The 18,788-nt window shown below is 37.6% G+C and overlaps 1 protein-coding gene across 1 annotated transcript; it reads right to left on the bottom strand.

Moving 5' to 3' along the window:
* Positions 1 to 1,229: 1,229 nt before the first annotated feature.
* On the bottom strand, positions 1,230 to 16,033 carry TWF1 (twinfilin actin-binding protein 1; the record flags this gene model as incomplete). Its single annotated transcript, XM_009578695.1, has 8 exons — positions 1,230 to 1,659; positions 3,682 to 3,803; positions 4,230 to 4,380; positions 4,579 to 4,704; positions 9,283 to 9,387; positions 11,933 to 12,028; positions 13,272 to 13,450; positions 15,956 to 16,033. Coding segments are annotated over 8 exons (1,028 nt in total), but the record flags the coding sequence as incomplete, so codon positions are not given.
* Positions 16,034 to 18,788: the final 2,755 nt, after the last annotated feature.

An 18,788-nucleotide genomic window follows, 5' to 3' on the forward strand; every position in this document is an offset into this window, starting at 1 on the left:
TATCTTCCACCAGGTAAACACGTGATTCAGCTATATAATGTGTACACCCAGCACCTATGATAATACGCAGTGAACCAAGACTTGCAACTCCCATGTAGCTTTAAAAAAAAAAAAAAAAAATTCAAAAAACACAAAGCTCACATACAAGACACTAAAAAGCAAGTCCCCACTGGGGAATATAATCTATCCACTAGTATTTGCCTCATCACACAATTTTAAATATTTAAGGTCATCCAATACTTGATTTTCACATCTAATTCTTCTTTAATCCACTTATTTAAATCATCTATTTTTCCTCTTCCTATTAAACATATTACTTATGGTTCAATCAAGTTTAGACTATTCTGGCTGATTTCAGTAATTTGGAGAAGGGAAGGGAAAAACCAAAACGAAACAAAAAAGACAAAATCCTAACCAGGTGCTGCCAGCAGTTATTCAAGACCTAGCTGGATTTTGTTACAGATTTAAGTTACTATTAAAGTTCAAACATTTAGGAAAAGTCATTTTCAGAACACCTTGAAAGTTAAAATTGCAGTTGATACTACAAACACAGTAGGATCTCAAGAACAACTCACCATTATGAAGCAAGGCTCTTTCAATTTTTACTGAATTTACACAGTTTTAGATCCAAGTGCACAGATAATCAATTATTTATTAGAAACTTTAAGCATATTGCTTTGAAAGCAGCTCCATAACCTACTGAGTATACTAACTCATGCACTTTTAATCACCTGTTACTTGGTCATTCAGTACTTAATATGTAAGGCTTACGAGTGGTATAGACATCTGGAAAAGCTAGTGGTTTTATGTTAGATTTCTTTAAAAAAACCAATTAGTTATAAATTTGAAATGACCATGCTTTTGCATGGGAAAATATCCAGCTATTCCTGAACACTTGAATTAATTGAGGGATAACTGATTTTAGTTTATCTTTTCTATTAAACAAAACAAAACAGCAACAAAACCCAACAATGCATCATGTCAAAACCAGAACCAAACCTCTGTTGTACTACTGTCCATAAGAGCTACAAGGAGAAATAAAGATTTATCTGGGACAATGCTATATAGTCCTTCAGCTCTCCTCACATGGTCTTACGGGTTTCAATAGGCTACTCATAAGAATACAGGTTTGTCATCTAGGCATACAGCTGCAACTTACTCACAGAATACATGGGCTTAATAGTCTTATGTCTGCAAAGTTTATGAACACGTGTACAGCTATTAAATAATGGATTCTAATTGAAAATAAAGGGGTACTAGCTTAGTTTTCCTCTTCTAGCTTTAAAATAATTAGCTCTTCCACATGTCATAAAACATGGTCAACAGAAATATAATCATGTAACAATATAAAAAGTGTTGAGATCAGCAGAGTAAAAAGAGCTTTTTTTTTTCCCTAGCATCTATGAATGGAATGATTTCAGTTCGTTACCAAAAGCCAGAATTTCATTCCTTACTGTAATACTTTATAACAGATGCAAACAACAGTTTCTAATCACTAGGTGTTTCAGTCTCTGCTGGGCCTCTAATCAGTCTTCGTATTCCTCTCTTCCCTGCAGGACCTTTTGGTTTAGCAAAACTTTGTTTGTGAGCGTGTTGTTTTGGATGAACCTCTTCATAAAGAAAGTCAGCAGTTAACTCATCACCATTATCTATTTCAATCTGGGGAAAAAACCCAACATTTATCATATTAATCTTAAAGAGATATTTAAAAACATTTAGAAATTTTACTGAAGCTCTAAATACTATTATTAAAAACGTATGTGCAATAATGTTCAGAGTCTAGCATGAAATGTTCTCCAACTTGTGTCTAATGCCCTCAGCAACTCTGGTTAGTTTTTCTGAGAATCCACTATACCCTTAGCAGTATTAAGTGTGATTTGACTTAATTATTTTTCCTGAAATGTAAGCACAACTACACAATACATATGCCAAGAAATTTCCTCTATCCCAAGCTTTAGCATAGTGTACATGCGGACAGACTTTTTAGTAGGGCCTGTAGTGACAGGGCAAGGGGTAATGGTTTTAAACTAAAAAGAGAATAGATTCAGACTAGATATAAGGAAGAAATTTTTTACAATGAGGGTGGTGAAACACTGGAACAGGTTGCCCAGAGAGGTGGTAGATGCCCCATCCCTGGAAACATTCAAGGTCAGGTTGGAGGGGGCTCTGAGCAACCTGATCTAGTTGAAGATGTCCCCACTCATTGCAGGGGGGTTGGACTAGATGACCTTTAAAGGTCCTTTGCAACCCAAACCATTTTATGATTCTATGATTCTAATACTAACTAGGAATACACATTCCATGCAGAAACAAGTGTTTATTTACTCCTCGTAAAGTAAACTCCTTAATAAAAGATAAGAAAGCAGCATGCGATCTTTCAGAACTACAATTTCCTTTCTTTATTCTCCCCTCCAAAATAAAAACTTTTCATTGTCCCAACGTAATCTCCACATTTTAAGACTGAAAATATTTCACTAGAATGTGCTTTAAACACTAATTGTAAAACCAGTGTGCATACATATTGCTGTCTCTTGAGACAGAAGGAGAGGAGTACAAACAGCTTATATGATTAGCTGGCTACTACAACTCATCAAATATTCAAGCCAGGGAAAAGCTAAAATAAATTTAAAGAACAAAAGGGGGAGTTGTTTCAGTTTTTAAAATTTAAGCATATAAACCTGAATGGAAAGAAAGTACTGTTCTCAAGCCAAACCCCACTGTTTTGAATTGCAGGAATTTAGAATTCTGGGAAATGCTTTGGCCCTGCTCTGCTGAGCATTCAGCATTTCATGGCCTGCGAACCATAGCACCTGACAGACTTGCCAGCCACAATATTGCTGTTACAAGTACATACTTCTGAAATACGTCTACGGGAATTTCAGGAGTCACATTGTGCATTTATTTTGTTGTAAAAAAGACATTTCTGAGAAATAATTACATATAAAAACATGTAGTGATAATCTGCTTAAGTCACATCACCACAGTAAAAATAGTTAGTATTAACTCTGCTATTTTTTAGGTAGACATAATCCCCCCACAAACCAAGCCTCAAAGTTCTTCTAAATTTACAGCACAAGTGTTAAGAATATAACCATAGGTCACATATTCCACAAATGGACCTCTCCTATGGTCTCTGCTCTGGAGGTGAGAAGCAAGTTACTCTTTATGCGTAGTAGTAAAATCTACACAATGTGAAGAGTTCAAATGTGCAAATCCTTGTTTGCCTCATCAAGGACTCGTAAGATAGCAGTTTAAGTTCCAGAACTGCAGCTTGAAATTATTTTGAAAATACTTAAATAACCTTGGCTTTAAAGGAATTTAGTGTTCAACAACAGCAATGTGTTGTGGTCCAAAATATGACAGGCCTTTTAGTAAGAAATCATGTTACTTCTAAATAGTCCTTCAAAGTACTCTCAAATACTCCCTTGATGCACAAGGATATGTTTATTAAAGCTATGAAAGTGTAGAAATTACAAACCAGAGAAAACCTTTCATGACTTAACTTTGTACCCGAAGCTTTATCAACGAGTATTTCTTGTTCAGGACAAACTAATAGTTATACAACACTTTTCATTGTTTACAGAAGGTGGTGGCAGAAACAGTTATAGTCAGATATTAAGAAGGGAACAGAGAATGGAGAAGAGAGGATGGAGAAAATACCAGTATACCCAGTGTACGTACCTTTCTAATTATCTGCATCCATAACTGCCTTTCTACAATTTCTAACAGTGGACTTTTGCAACTAGAGTAGAGCATTCGTTCTCGTATACTACAGGTATACCCTGGCATAGAGTAGATGAAAACTGCAGGAAAAAAACCACAAATCAGACCATAATTACACTCCATCAAAACCTGTATCATAAAATCATTTACAGCAGAGAGGCATTGCAAATCAACTATGCAGTCTGAAAGGGAAAAATGTAACAGCATTGTGGATCTTTTTTGGTTCAGCAAGTGTTTCATTCCAAATGGGAGATCAGAGAATGGCCAGTATCTTTATGTTTTCACATGACGACTGATTTATGGGTGTTCATAACCAAAAGGGACAGCTCACTACTTTCTAAACGTAAGGACTCTTCAGAGGTCAGTTTCACAACCAAATGACTCTGAAATTTATGTTCATGCTGATAGACAGATTACTTCTATGACACATTTTTCTCTCTGCCTCAAAATTACTAAAGTACTTAAAACAAGCCAATGAAATTTCATATTGGGAAATTTTCTCATACCTATGGATTCCAAATAGTCTCCTTCATGGGCGTGCTTATACAGAAAAAAGTGGTAACGCGCAGCATCCTTTGGAATTCTGTTTGGCAAGTCCTTAAGTTCAGTATGAAGTGTGTTGGCCAAAATAATAGTTTCATTTTTCATATCAATTTGCTGTTAACAAAGCAAACTTGAATATAGTTAATATACAGAAAGCAACCGAGAAATCATGACAAGATGGAAAAAAAAAATTGAATTATCTAATATAGAATGGTAATTTATCAACATACGTCATCAACGCACATCGTTTAATGTGCAGCTAATCTATTTTATACTCACTATTAAAAAATAATTAAAGTATTTTATACTTGCCAGTTGTACATAATTCAGTTTCTTATTTTTCAATTTCTCCAAAGCCTGAATAGCTTCTTTAGCAATGGGGAATGCTACTCCTTGCAATGTTTGATGCTTGGTATCTACACCAACGTCCGTCTGTACCTGGAACACAACTGAGATGTAAACAGAAACCTTTGCAAGCATTCGTTTGGTTTCATACAATAACTGACAATGCATTGCATATGGTTACACACAGAGTTAGCAGTAGCTATTCTGAGAATAAACTACCCTAAAACATCATCCCCATATTCAACAGATTTGCATTTTTTAACTTACAGGTCACGTTTGCTTGCTTACCTGAAAAGAGTTTCATATCTCTGCAGATATGCATATCTCTGTTGCAGAGCCAACAGAAGCATCAGAGGGGAAACTGGCTCAAGTGTCAGTGAAGAAGCTCTAAGTTAAATTCTGGTACAATGGTACAATAAGCCAAGAGGAAAGAGCTTGATTTTCATATGCTGTGTTATACTTTTGAACTGACAATATTGCTTATAAACTTTGTTGTACCTTGAAAAATTTTAGATCAAAACATAAAAATGTCAATTCTAAGGAGTCAAAATTTTTGGAGGAAGAGAGAGAAATTATATCTTATGAGACAAACTGATCTTCCTGAAGGAAAAGCAAAGCAACTTCCCTCCCTCCTGCTTTAATATCCTCCCCCTAAAAGCCCATACCAAAAAGAATGCAAACAAAAAAACCAACCAAACAAAATCTTAATTTTTGATTTCTAGAAGGTCTAACACAAAGTAAAAAAATCCAGGGTAACTGCAAGCTAGACAATTGTTCATAATCCAGTTATGTTAGTCACCAATTATTTGAGAGAAAACAACAGTTATTTTAAAGCCATTTTTCAAGAATTTATGTTTTTCTTAATATTCATGCAGTTTCCTTAAAATGAGCTCTGGCTTCTAGTTTTCCCAAGTCTCAACTTACTGTCTAAGTACTAGCTTTTGAATATATTGACTTCCTTTTATAATTTCAGAAGTACATCTAACATTGGCGATGAAGCAGCAAAAGTCAGAAAAGTGTACAAAATCAGAAATGTGGGTCTTAGATCTATCAACTAGAAGACTTTCAGCTTGAATTAAAGAGAGATGCTAATGAAATATGAAACTGATAAAAAAATAAAACACAAAGATACTTGGGGCAACACTAAATTAGACTCCACGTTTTAAGAACAGCTTACCAGCAACAAGGAAAGAGGAGAAGAAAGCAGGTGGAAGAGCTTACTTTTGTATAAAGATTGATAAATTTATGAAGAAGGTTATATAGAAAGTATTTGCAAAATATATCTGCATAAAAGCCTGATTATTAAACATAAAATAGGCATCACAAAAATAATAAGCCATAATAAAATACCATACTATATAAACCATATTAAAATACAAGTAGAAAAAAAAAAACAAACATAAAAACCAGCTGTGAAGCGTAGGGACAGGCAAGGGAAGACAGTAACTCAGCATAACTCCAGATTTAAGAAAATGAACAAAATCTGCTTGTCCATACTGCGATGTATTTCAGACCATTAAAGCAAAACAAAAACATCCAAGTCACTTAAAAAATATTTAAATTCACACCATAAGATTTGTTAGTAATGGCTGCTGAGTGGTGCATAAAATGGCAGATGAAATTTCCCATGAATAAATGTAAAGTAACATACGCAGGAGGGAAAAAAAAAAAAAAAATAAAAACTCTCTTTTACCTGTATGGTGATGGGGTTGAGCTAGCTACTACCATTCAGGAGCAAGACCTTGCAGGTCACACTGAATATCTCTGAAAATATAAGCCCTTGGCAAAAAAAAAAACCAAACAGAACTAAAAAAACCCAACATTCCACACCCACAAATGAAATGTTATAAATTGTTAGAAAAAGAGTAGAGAACAGAACACATCATTACACACTGTAGATATCAGTAATATGCCTGCATCTTGAATACCACATGCAGTTCTGCCTTCCCCATCCGTCCATCTCATAACTTACATAGCAGAACTGGAAAAATTGCAGAGAAAAGCAGAAGTATGGAGTGCCTTCTTTAGGAGGAAAAACGACCTAAATTAGGACTCTTCAGCCCAGAAGAGATAACTGATAAGGAATACAACAGAGGTCCATGGATATAGAATCATAAAATAGTTTGGGTTGGAAGGGACCTTTAAAGGTCATCTAGTCCAACCCCCCTGCAATAAGCAGGGACATCTTCAACTAGATCAGGTGGCTCAGAGGCCCCTCCAACCTGACCTGAATGTTTCCAGGGATGGGGTATCTACCACCTCTCTGGGCTACCCATTCCAGTGTTTCACCATCCTCATCATGAAAAATTTTTTCCTTATATCTAGTCTGAATCTACCCTCTTTTAGTTTAAAACCATTACCCCTTGCCCTAACGCAACAGGCCCTACTAAAAAGTCTGTCCCCATCTTTCTTATAAGCCCCCTTTAAGCATTGAAAGGTTGCAATAAGGTGTCCCTGGAGCATTCTCTTCTCCAGGCTGAACAACCCTAACTGTCTCAGCCTTTCCTCATAGGAGAGATGTTCCGGCCCCTGATCATTTTTGTGGCCCTCCTCTGGACCCGCTCCAACAGGTCCATGTCTTTCCTGTGCTGAGGGCTCCAGAGCTGGATGCAGCACTCCAGGTGGCGTCTCACCAGAGTGGAGTAGAGGGGCAGAATCACCTCCCTTGACCTGCTGGCCATGCTTCTTTCTATGCAGCCCAGGATACGGTTGGCTTTATCAAAGGGGAGGGGGAAATGGAGGAATGACTTAATGACTTTTCTCTGCCTTTCCGACACAATTTGTAGGGATACCAGACTAAACTAGTAGATAACAGGCAGCGGTTCTTTACACAGTACTTTGTCAAGCTGTGGAATACACTTCCATAGGATCTATGGCCAACAAAAACTTTATGTGGATTTAGAAAAACGACAAGACTAGATGATGGATGAAAAACCCATTAAGAACAATTATATAGTAAGACATCACCTCTTGCTCAGGAAGATCCCTACTTGCAAACGTTGAGGCAACAGAAGTGGACTGAAGGGAATTATCATGGCCACCTTGCCCTGCTCTTACACCCTTCCTAAATTTCTTCTGTTGTTCATTCAGGGACTTGACAGCAGACTAGGTGATCCTTTGATCTGACCCAGTAAAATACTTCTCAGGGTAATTATGAAAGAATATACATATGGAAAACTCTTTTTTTTTTTTTTTTTTTTAAATCAGAAAGCTTTTAGTTTTCTGAGTCTAATTACAGGCTTCATAATGGTGGAATCAATGAAGAGAGAAATGACGTAAGTTACTGTATTGCAAGATGCTTCAAACAAAGCCAAAATGGCAGTAATCCACAGTTTATGTATCTCCGAAAAGCACAGCTATTGGTGCTGAAGTTTCATAATAGCATATAAGGTTTTAGTCTACATGAATCAGCTGTTAAACACAACATATATAGTGCGTAAGAGATAATACTAATACCACAGAAGCTTTACACTCATTAGTGGGGTTTTTTAAAGCTGTTCAAGTAAAATGCAGTGTTTGATGATGATGAGTGCATTTCCATATTGGATTAATCAAAATTAGACATGGAAAATAACAAAAGACACCACTGGAAAAGAAAAAGTCAATAAACAACGAAGTTGCAGCAAAAGCACGGTAGAGTGAAAACATTAGAGAAGACACAGAGCTGCATTTAACATGATGGTTTGCTGGCATGCAGCTGCACAAACAAACCATATTTCAAACACATGTACCATGGCTCTAAAATACAAGCCTAAAGGACTAATAAGATCAGTACATGACCTATTTTAATACATGTCTGAACACAAACAGTGATCAAGTGAAGGAAAAATACGAGAAAAGGATCCTCTGAAACTTTTCAGTCACTAGCTAGCTGACAATCATCAAACTACTTGGTTAAAGGCATTTGTTAAAGGTTTTTCTATAAAGCTTTTGTAGCAAAAGCAAATCAGTCTCTTAGAAGGACTAGCTACTTGTTTTGGATTTCTATTTTATTTTTATTGGAATTCCTTTCACTTCCTCTCAGTCTTAAAGACAAATGCACTGGTGCTGGAAGCTAAGTATGTTTCCTCTAGGGATAAGGCTGCTGAAATACTCCTGGCAATAATTCACTGCAACAGTTGCTATTTTGTGTTTTTTCTACAATTTCGGCCACCATGGGAAGTGTATGTAGGCAATCACAGAACGGTTGAGGTTGGAAGGCAGCTCTGGAAGTCAGCTTGTCCAACCACCCTGCTCAATCAGGGCCATCTAAAGGCAGTTGCTCAGGTCTCTGCCCAGATGGCTTTTGAATATCTCCAAGATGGAGACTCCACAACCTTTCTGGGCAACCTGTGCCAGTGCTCGGTCGCCCTTCACAATGAAGCATATCCAGTGATATTAAAAGCATGTTAAGGGCCAAAGTTGCAACAACTAAGCTGTGCAGTTGCGAGGCATCTGACTCAGACACTAGGCGTTACAAACTCAGCAAGATCATGCCACTTCAACTCCAGCCATCATCATTCTGCAATCTCAACTCACTGAGAGATAAATTTATATTCTTATCCACTCAAACTTTCTGAAATTTTCCATTTTCTGTTCTGCCCTTTTTTACCCTAGAAAGACTTTTTCCCCACACTATGTTTAGAACTCTACACCCAGTTTCCCGTCCATGCTCGAAGACATCGTAGGTACCTCATTAATCTTAATTTGTCGAAGTTCCTCTTCTGCTGCAGTCAGAGGCGCAGGGGAGGACTGCGATATCAAATATTTTTTATATCCATTCAGTGAAACATCATCCTGAAAGCACGATATCAACATTGATCATTTTCGATAATAAAAGTTTTCTTCAAAGATGCTCTATGCAGTATAAAAAAAGCAGTTACTTCCCACACAGTTATGGTCATTTTATTTTAATAGATTGCAAGTATAATTTTGCATTTGCAAATTCAGCTCATCTTCCTGTACAGCAGGGTCCCCTGGACTGTTCTTGTACCCAATTGTACCATGAGCAGCATTTCCACAAACAGTCCCTAATTGCCTTGCTAATTCAAAAATTAGCATTAATGAAGACTGTGTGTATGAAGCCTTCTTGGATAAAACCTCACAGAATTGCCACAATTTTAATAGATAAAAACAAATAAATCTATTTTCTCATAAAATTTGCATGCTCAGACTGATAGCCTATTGGTAGTTTTCTACCTAAAAAATGGGACACAGAAATGCTACCTTAGGACAGGGAGTAAGCACATGATACTGCAAATAGTTTAGGATGCAACATCACAGAAGTGATGAATTCTGATATCCACTTTGGGGAATTCGTTAATACTCAGTGTCAGTTCTGGCCCTTTCCAAAGAGGTTGATACCAGAGGCAAATACCGTTGTGTTTTTATAATTAAGGTGGTCACTCAGAAAAGGGCAGGACTTTATGCAATCACATGAATGCGATTTTATACTCAAGTTCTGAAGAGAAAGAGAAAGCTCTTTCTTAGCTCTTCCCTTTCTGAAAGGGACAGACCTTCCCAAATACAATGTCCAGTGCCAATATTCCATTATGTCTTGTTTCACGAGCCCAGAGGTATCGAGGTTAATACATGTGAAGCAGCAGGTGGGACCATAACCAAGTTCCACCAGGATAACAGAGCTGGTTGCAACTAAACCATCCTGTGTCTAACAAAAGACAGAGTAACCCACTGGATGCTGACAGTCAAGATTCTGAATGAAGTTTGTGACTTGAATACTTTGAGGAAGCTGTGATTTTCACACAGATGAACATTAGAGGCCAGCTACAATTAAGAAGCTTATAAAGACATTAAAACAAACAATTTAGAGATATATTAAGCTGTAACATAATGAACTTGGAAAAAGTGAGTTACATTGACTTCATCCTCTGAAACATTCTGAAATAGCAGTAATAAACAAGTGCAGTGCTATTTCCTTACAATTGAGATGGAAGCTCAGACTTGCATCTAGCTCTGTAACTCAGAGCCCAAATTCCACATATTACATAGACTGCTAATGGTTTGGTGCAAGTGGCAGTGAAAGACTAGTTGATTGAATGGGCAATAAAAAAAAAAAAAAACATGACCTCTACCAGTAAACCCACTTAGCAACTCTGTTATCTACTTCTCTAGAATACAGCCTCTCCAGAGAGGTTTCTTAGTGTGTTTGTTAGGATAATGAAGTCACCATCACAGGTTAATGCTGAATATAAAAAATTATTTACTTGGTGAGCAGCAGAATTATTAGCCTCATGTCCTTATGGACTTGTTTGTCCACCACAACACCCCATGTCTCTTCCGCAGTTTTTTTGCCCACTACAATATCCTCTATTCTTCCCCAAATCTTCAACTCCTTCCATTCCTTCAGCACCAGCTCCCTGTGTCAATAGTGGCAGTGCTTTGGCTCAGATTTGTGCATATGATGAACTAATTAACAGGTCAAACAGAAAACAACTGCTGCAATCTCCGTCTTTGCTGAAGGAGGAAAAGGGGAATGATAATTTGGATCTCTAAGTAATCACCAGTTTTCACAAAAGCTATAGGAATTCTGTATCTTTGAGAACTCTAACTTGTATTTCTTTAAAACTGGCAATGGATTAAAAAGTCAAGACTGCCTGATGTCTGTCTAACAAATAGGCTGACATCACAACCATGTAAGCCTTAGTTCCCAAAGAAACCAAGGTAACACTCATATTTCCTTATATGCACAGCACTTGCAGGCTTTTCAACATCCCTTAGAAGCTTGTTAGATTTCATACATGTACCTTCCAATTCTCTTACCGTAAGTGAACAGACAACTATCAGTATTTTAATTGAACAAATTAGTAGCTACTAAAATTCTGTTTCCGTAAGTTAAGATGGCAGCCATGGACTTGAGTTACATTTTATAGTCAAATTCTTAAGAACTGACAGCTTAATATCCTTGGTTTAAGATAAAAACATTTGTTTTCAGATGTTGATGGCTTGCAGATAGCTGTTCTAGCCCACTTCTGACTCAGAACCATACATCTAAAATGGCTTGTGTATATACTATTGGCCTGAAAGTTACAGTGTTACAGCTTTTTGAGGAGTCACATGCAGTGAGATTAAGAGATGCTCCTATTATTCCTACATTATTTAGTTCTCATAGCTATTTGAAGCAAGGACTTCTTAGCCTGAAATTGTTAAATATACTTAGTTGTTCAAATCAGAGCAATTACATTTTAACATTGGAATGATACACATAGCTTTTAACTCTTTTTTTCCTTAAAAAAGAGCCAAACCACCACAAATTCATACCAGTAACATCAGCTACTATTTAGTATTTAAAGTCAGTGTGCTGACTTTAAGAAGAAAAACATACCTGTACTGTTCCAAATACTTCATCTTTAATATGACCACCTCCAAATTCTTTCTTAAGTGTTGCTCGGGTTGCTGCATACAACATTTTTTGACGAACCTAGCATATCATAAAACAGTGTTGTTTTGGTTTGGGTTCTTTTTTTTTTCTTTGGTGTACACAGAGAATCTAGCACATTGGTGTACCAAGTCCATTAACAAACATATTTCTTGAACAAATATTTTAAGTGTTGAAACTGCATTTTGAACTTGTAATTATTAATAAAGAATAAACTCCATGGAATGAGCTCTGAATCACGATATTAACACATGCTATTAAATTCTCAAGGGCATGATCTTATGCATTATCATCAAAGTAATTCCAAAACTAAATTGCAGCTTTAGTAAGAGTATGAGCTTTTTTTTTTAAACGGAAAAAAATGTCAATATAATCTTTACTAATTTTAAATGGGAAAACCCACAATTGTTTAGATCTTTTGTCACTGGTCTGTGTACTAACGGATACAACAGATAGAGAAAGAGCAGACTGCAAATAAGTCATTACCATTTTTGATTTGACAGTGGTTCAACTACAGAGTGGAAAAATGAAATTTTCTGGGGGCAGAAGATCTAATGATGTTTGCTCCCTGTCAACTTGTGTCTAACATAGTCACTTACTCCTCTCTCAATAGTCCCATCTTCCCACCTTATTTCACTGTCATGCTGTCCTCACCGCAATACCTCACCTTTTCCACCTAATCTCTTCTATGCAATCCAACTCTTGGTCTCTTACTATTTCCTAACTGCTAGTGAAAGTAGTAGGAATATGGGAATAGCTTTACTTTCTGTCTTCCCTTATCTCACATTTCCAGAACCTGTACTCTAACCTCAGTTCCGTCCCATGCTCTCTAACTACTAAGAAACAGGATATTCTGTGGCAGGTCACAAACCCACGAGTGCCAGCTGGGCAGCCAGCAAGCCAAACAGAATAAACAGCCTGAGCTCACACTATAATACTTCTCTCTATGACAACACCCATTGAGATTTCTGTCCTATATCCTTCCCTGAATTTTCATGAAACACTGACAGAAAGATAGACAAACAAACAGGGCAAAAACATTGTCTTGCCTCCTTCAGTCAGGCTAGAAATAAATTGGATCAGCTGCACTCCATCTAGACCCACTGAAATTGCTCCTCAATCAGCTTCAAGAAAGATGTTTTCCCAGTTTTCTTGTGGGAAAGTGAGGGGAAGGTTGGGGAATACTTTATTCCTCAAATCCTTTTCCTTCATATCTAGGATTCAGATCAAATGGCACTGTTGAAAAATCATTAACAGCATGAAGCCTCTGATGACTGTTACTTACAGGAGAGTGATCAGGTGACCATGCAATGAAGATCCATTCATATCCTTGAGCATTCTGAGAATCTAATCTGTATAATATATAACATGGTTGCTTGTCTTCAAGAAGGGGAAGGACAAAGGCATCATAATCCTTTTCCCATGATCCAGCTGGCCGCCTAGAGGATCCCACAATAAGCTGCTCTATAACCAATAACCAAAGCTACAGGTTAGCAAAAATACAGTTAATAGTGTTTTTCAAAATTAGCAATTACAATAAACAGTTAATCAGACACTTCATCTTTCATAATTATGTTCACAAGAATGGAAGTCAAGAACAGTCAGTGTGAAAGCAGGTAAATTCCTACAAAAGCTGTGTATGTTCAAACCCTAACTTATTTTAACCCAAATACAATTACTTGAGAAGTAATGTGCCGGTTGTCATCAAGTTCTTTGATCTGAAGGGATAAGACTGATGTTAGTGTTTTTAGCATAATGTACACAGAAGGGAAATAAAAACTGTCTTCTGCCCATTAGTTTATTTTTAATTGGAATACTTAAGTAGAAACAAGATGAGAGTAAGCTTTTAAATTTTGGAATTAGAATTATTGATGCTCTTGCTGTAACATATTAGTGTTTGTACTCATTGTAAGGAGTCAATAATTCAGTTATACAGTGAAAAGAGTTTGGAATGAATATGCTTGCACTAATCACTTTAACTTGACTATGTAAGTAGATAAACCTCTTTCTAATATAGCTTCATAACTATGGTCTCTTTAAATGAAGTTGTTTATTATGTATAATTGGCTTAAGTCTGTATAGAATACTTCAGATGAGATTTAATTATGCGAACAGCTGTGGCAACACGATTTTTCTCTTATTTATAAATCACATCTCAGTTCCAAAGGAAAGTATTAGTATACTGTCTTTCAAAACATTTATCAACTTCCGAATAAATACTAGCCCTTACAACTGAAGCAGAAATACCTTGTTTAAATGGAATCCTACAACAGTTTGAGGACCATCACAGCAGCTAGTATACAAAGTATCTTTTGACAGTGTAGGACCGAACTGCTAAAAGTTCAAACTTGCCTCTACAGCAAAACTTTCAGAGCAAGGCACTCCACCACAGTAAGTCACAGAACACGAACAGCTCAGGGAAAGGGTGGTCCTTCTCTGAATTAGATGCAAAATAGCTGAAGTTGTACACCTAGACCAGAGCATTCAGAATGTACTTGCCAATTCTGAGCTCTAGGTGGCTTTACACTCACTTGGATTTAAGATAGAAAAATACAATCAGAGGAACTCTATTGCGCAGCAGCAAATCTCTTCTCTTACTGACTCAGATTAGCAGAACTCAATTTGACTATTATCTATTGATTAAGGATAGCTGCTGAAAGCTCCTGCAGACAGATGAGGCAACAGTCTCTCTTCAGTATTCTGGGAGTTTTAGAGGTTTCTTTTTGGACTGTGGAAAACAGTATCAAAGACTGGATTCTGCTTCTACATACAGACAAAATGCATATATATATATATACACACACACAAACACATACACACACATACACAAAAAAAAGGGAATGTCTTCCATTTTTATCTTACTTCTAGGCTTCATTTCATATTAAAAAGTAGCATACACACAAAAGCATATTGTTTTACCTTGCCTAATGGGGAAGAAGAAAAAAAAAAAAAAAAAATCAATGTTATGAAAGCATTTGCTACCTTGTGCTAGTGAGACTTTACCACAGTGACCTGCCTATATGCCACTTCCTTAAGGAAAGCAATATTAAAATGTCAGAAGACTTCCTAAGAAAAGCAAACAAAAAGTAGGTAACAGTAGGTTATTTACCTAACAATAAAAGTATGTATGTGTATGTACATGTTCATAGATGTACCTTTCTCCAGCTAACAGGTATTTCAGTGTACAGTAAATGAATGAACTCTAGAAAGAACAAAAACCCCAAGGTGGGCATTTGATGTACTTGCAAAGATGGACTAAACCATTGTCTTATACAGTCAACCAGCATTGCTATTAAAAAAAGAAAAAACCTATGCATTCTATCTTGCAATGTTTGCAGCCCTGATCACTTGCCAAGAAGTTCAAAGACCAAACTCAAGTTCTGCAAGAAATTATGTAATTTTATATTTATATATATACATGAGATTTAAGGATTTAGCTTTGAAAATTTGTACAAAGTTACGGATTTTTAAAGATATTTTCTATGTAGCCAGATTACTACTTAAACATCTGCTTTAATAGAACTTTCTACATGCAGCTGATCCCAGTATAAAAGGCAGATAACATTTATACTTCATCTAAAGTGACTAGCTGCTCTGTAAGAATCTCTCTGTCTAATGAAAGTAACCAAAGTGCCAAAACACTTCACAGGTGTGGAATTTTTTTTCCTCTACTCTTTCTTTAGTAAGGTAAGAGTAAGGTCATTTATATTATCCATATGAAATACACAGCAGTTCTTGGTAAAATATGAAATGACATTTGGAAGAAAAATTCAAATGCAAAAATACAGTAGCATCATACTGAAAAGCTTAGCATCACCAAAACTTAAATCTTACCTTCTGTACATGAAAGACCTTAATAACATTAAGTTTTGCAGAGTTTGGTTTTTTAAACAATTATACATGTAGGTCATTAAAACAACTAGGAAAGTATCTAAAAGAATCAGAGAAAAAGATTAAAATTTGACTAACCATTGTCAATGACTATTTTTAAAAGCCTGTATTGTCCATTTCTGGCTCCAACAAAGGTGTCTTTAACACTTCCACTAGCTGAAAAAGAGAAAATAAAAGTAACCAAATTAACATATTTCACTTCCCTAGGACAAAGAATATTCACGAAGGTAAGAACAACACTGGAAAAGCATACAATTGGCCCTTCACTACAAAGTTGGACTGAAAAAGGAACACGGGAGTGATGTTCCCTCTATGCTGCATACTGTTCCAGCCATCGGCATGCCACAAAAAGATGACAGGCAACACTACAAAACAGCCCTGCTTTCTAGCATACTGTATGGTTTTCAACATTGTGAAAATTAAAGGTGACATTACATCATCACTCTCAGGTTTCAGAGTTAACACAGCAACACAGTAAAAGTATGACGCATCTCAAATTACAATAGCTTCATGAAGTCTGCAGGCTTAGTACAAACTTTCAGACAGAAACTTTACGCCTGCCAGGAAAATGTCAGAGCTTGTCTGGCAAAAGTGCCAGTCTTTCCTGAGGACACCTCTCTGAAGAGTAGCAGTGAAGGCTGCCACTCATTGCCCATCTTTCATATCACCTTGTCTCCTTGTATGCATCTTGATGACATTGTTCAAACCCTGACCTATTGCAACAGGATAGCTTTATAATGAATTTACAAAGAAGTAACTAAAAATATTTTTGATTGTCCGTAATTCACGTTGACACTACACTGCAAACATGATAGACTCACTTCCCTAAGCACACCGAAGAACTGTGCTTGAGTCATGTGAAAATCACTCTTATCTCAACTGCTCTGCTAAAGAACCTGAGTGCAAATCAGTTTAATTATACCGTAGACAGGGGGTTGTATAGCATTTATTGCAGAACATTTATTGCAAGCTGGTCCTTCAAGTAATCCCACAGCATACAGCATAGCACCAGCAAAACAAACATCAAACCAGGAAACAAATGAAAAGGATTATTTATAGTCAGGTTGAGGCCAACTGAACAGATGGTCAGATGGTATCCAGCAATATTACTGCCCATACTCAAAAGATTTTAAATTTATGCCCATCGAAGTGATGTCCAGGCCCATTCTGAAATTCCAAAATGTTGTGGGAGGGGATGGGGGTGTTAAACAAACTGAACTGCATTGGGTTACCAGTCCAATCCCAGCTTCATCCCAGTTAGCATCTTCCCACTAACCAGCGCAGACCCTCGCTGTAATTTGCTGCCAGCTTTTCTAATTGTCTCTGCCAATCCTCACCATTCCATTCAGCACACAAACACTGTGCCACTTTCTAGACCTCCCGGTTCCCCCAGGACATTTTTTTGTTCTCTTCTTGTCTATTATCTTTTTGTTCTTTATTCTCTCATTTCATCCCACACACCAAAACAAGACCAAAATACAGCAGTCCCTGCACCAATACCAGAGCTATGACAGCTCCTGAAGTAACGTTTTGAGACAAGATGTTTGAGAAACCATCTCACTATCAAGCGATCTAGCTTTGTTTTTTCATAAAGGTTTTAAAATTCACAACAGAGTGATTTTGTTTTCTACTTAAACTTTCCGCATAGCAAAGACCTATAGAACTACAATTTGTGGTTATTTCACAAATATTTTACAAGGAATATTATTTAAAGATTATTTAGAAGACTGTGAACATATTCTAGTGTATTTTCCCACAGCTCCATGCATTCTGTGACTCCCTACATTCTCTATCTGCACTGGCCTGTTTGAAAGTCCAGTTCTTTTAGCAACTGCCTGGTACATTTCACTGTCCCCATGACTTCATTTCTGTTTCCAGAAAAGAGCAGCCCATGCTGTCGAATCTTGCAATTGTTTATGAGTGACAGTAGCCCGTTTGTAGCTAATGCCAGCAATGGCACAACAAGTGCTATTCCTCTTCCAAATTGCGGAGGCGGATGCTTTGCTGCAAACAGGACCCCTGATTAGTGCCTGCCAAGGCAGAATCCATGCAGGAAAGCTGCCGAGTTCTCTACAGCTCTCCTCAGAGGACAAAAGATTCTCAAAGACATGAAGGAGAGCAGCAGAAGAGGCTTAACCACTCTTCTTGTTTGTGGTAAGCAACAGGATATTCTTCTGCTCCTCCCTCCAGCACTGCCAGGGGAGAAAACAAGGGAATGAAGAGCCACTGTAACAGTTTTCCCCAGCCTGGGAAAAAAGCTATCCCAGATTCACCTCTAGCCTGAGAAGGGTTGAAGAACTTAAAACAAGAAGCAGCAAAAAAGAGCAAAGATTGGTATGCAGGGGAAGGAAAACAAGAGAGGCGAAAGGGTGCAGACTAAATGCAGCCAGTGGACAAAAAAGGGAACAGAAGAGCAGTTAAGAGCTGCCGTGGGTGGGACAAAAGTCACCTTCAACAATAAATACGGGAAAAGCAGGCAAAGTACACGGTACTAGTCACCGAACAAGCAAATTGCAGAAATCGAGACAGTAAAACCCGACCCCCCCATAATCCTGCAGTACAATCCCTGTTTAGCAATGCTGTGATTCGGGGGACCCAATAATACTGAGAAACAATACGCTGCCTTCTTCTAATTGCTCCTCACACCCTCCAAGGCCTGGAAACATGGGGGAAAAAAGGTTCTCCCACACTTTTCCCCTTTGTGGCCTTTTTAGGGGGCTTTTTAGTGGGCTTCCCTACTCCGGGGCTCCTGGTTCCCCCCAGGGGCTCCCGCTACCACAGGCCCGGCAGCGACCCTCGGCATTTCCCCTGCTGTCCGGCCCACCCCAAACCCGCTGCGGCGACCCGAGCAGGCGACAGCTTCTCCAAAAGCCGGGAGGGGCCGGAGCTGCGGGAGGTGCCCGGGGAGCCC

The sequence above is a fragment of the Fulmarus glacialis genome, unplaced genomic scaffold (assembly GCF_000690835.1).
Source record: "Fulmarus glacialis isolate BGI_N327 unplaced genomic scaffold, ASM69083v1 scaffold5435, whole genome shotgun sequence".
NCBI lineage: Eukaryota > Metazoa > Chordata > Aves > Procellariiformes > Procellariidae > Fulmarus > Fulmarus glacialis.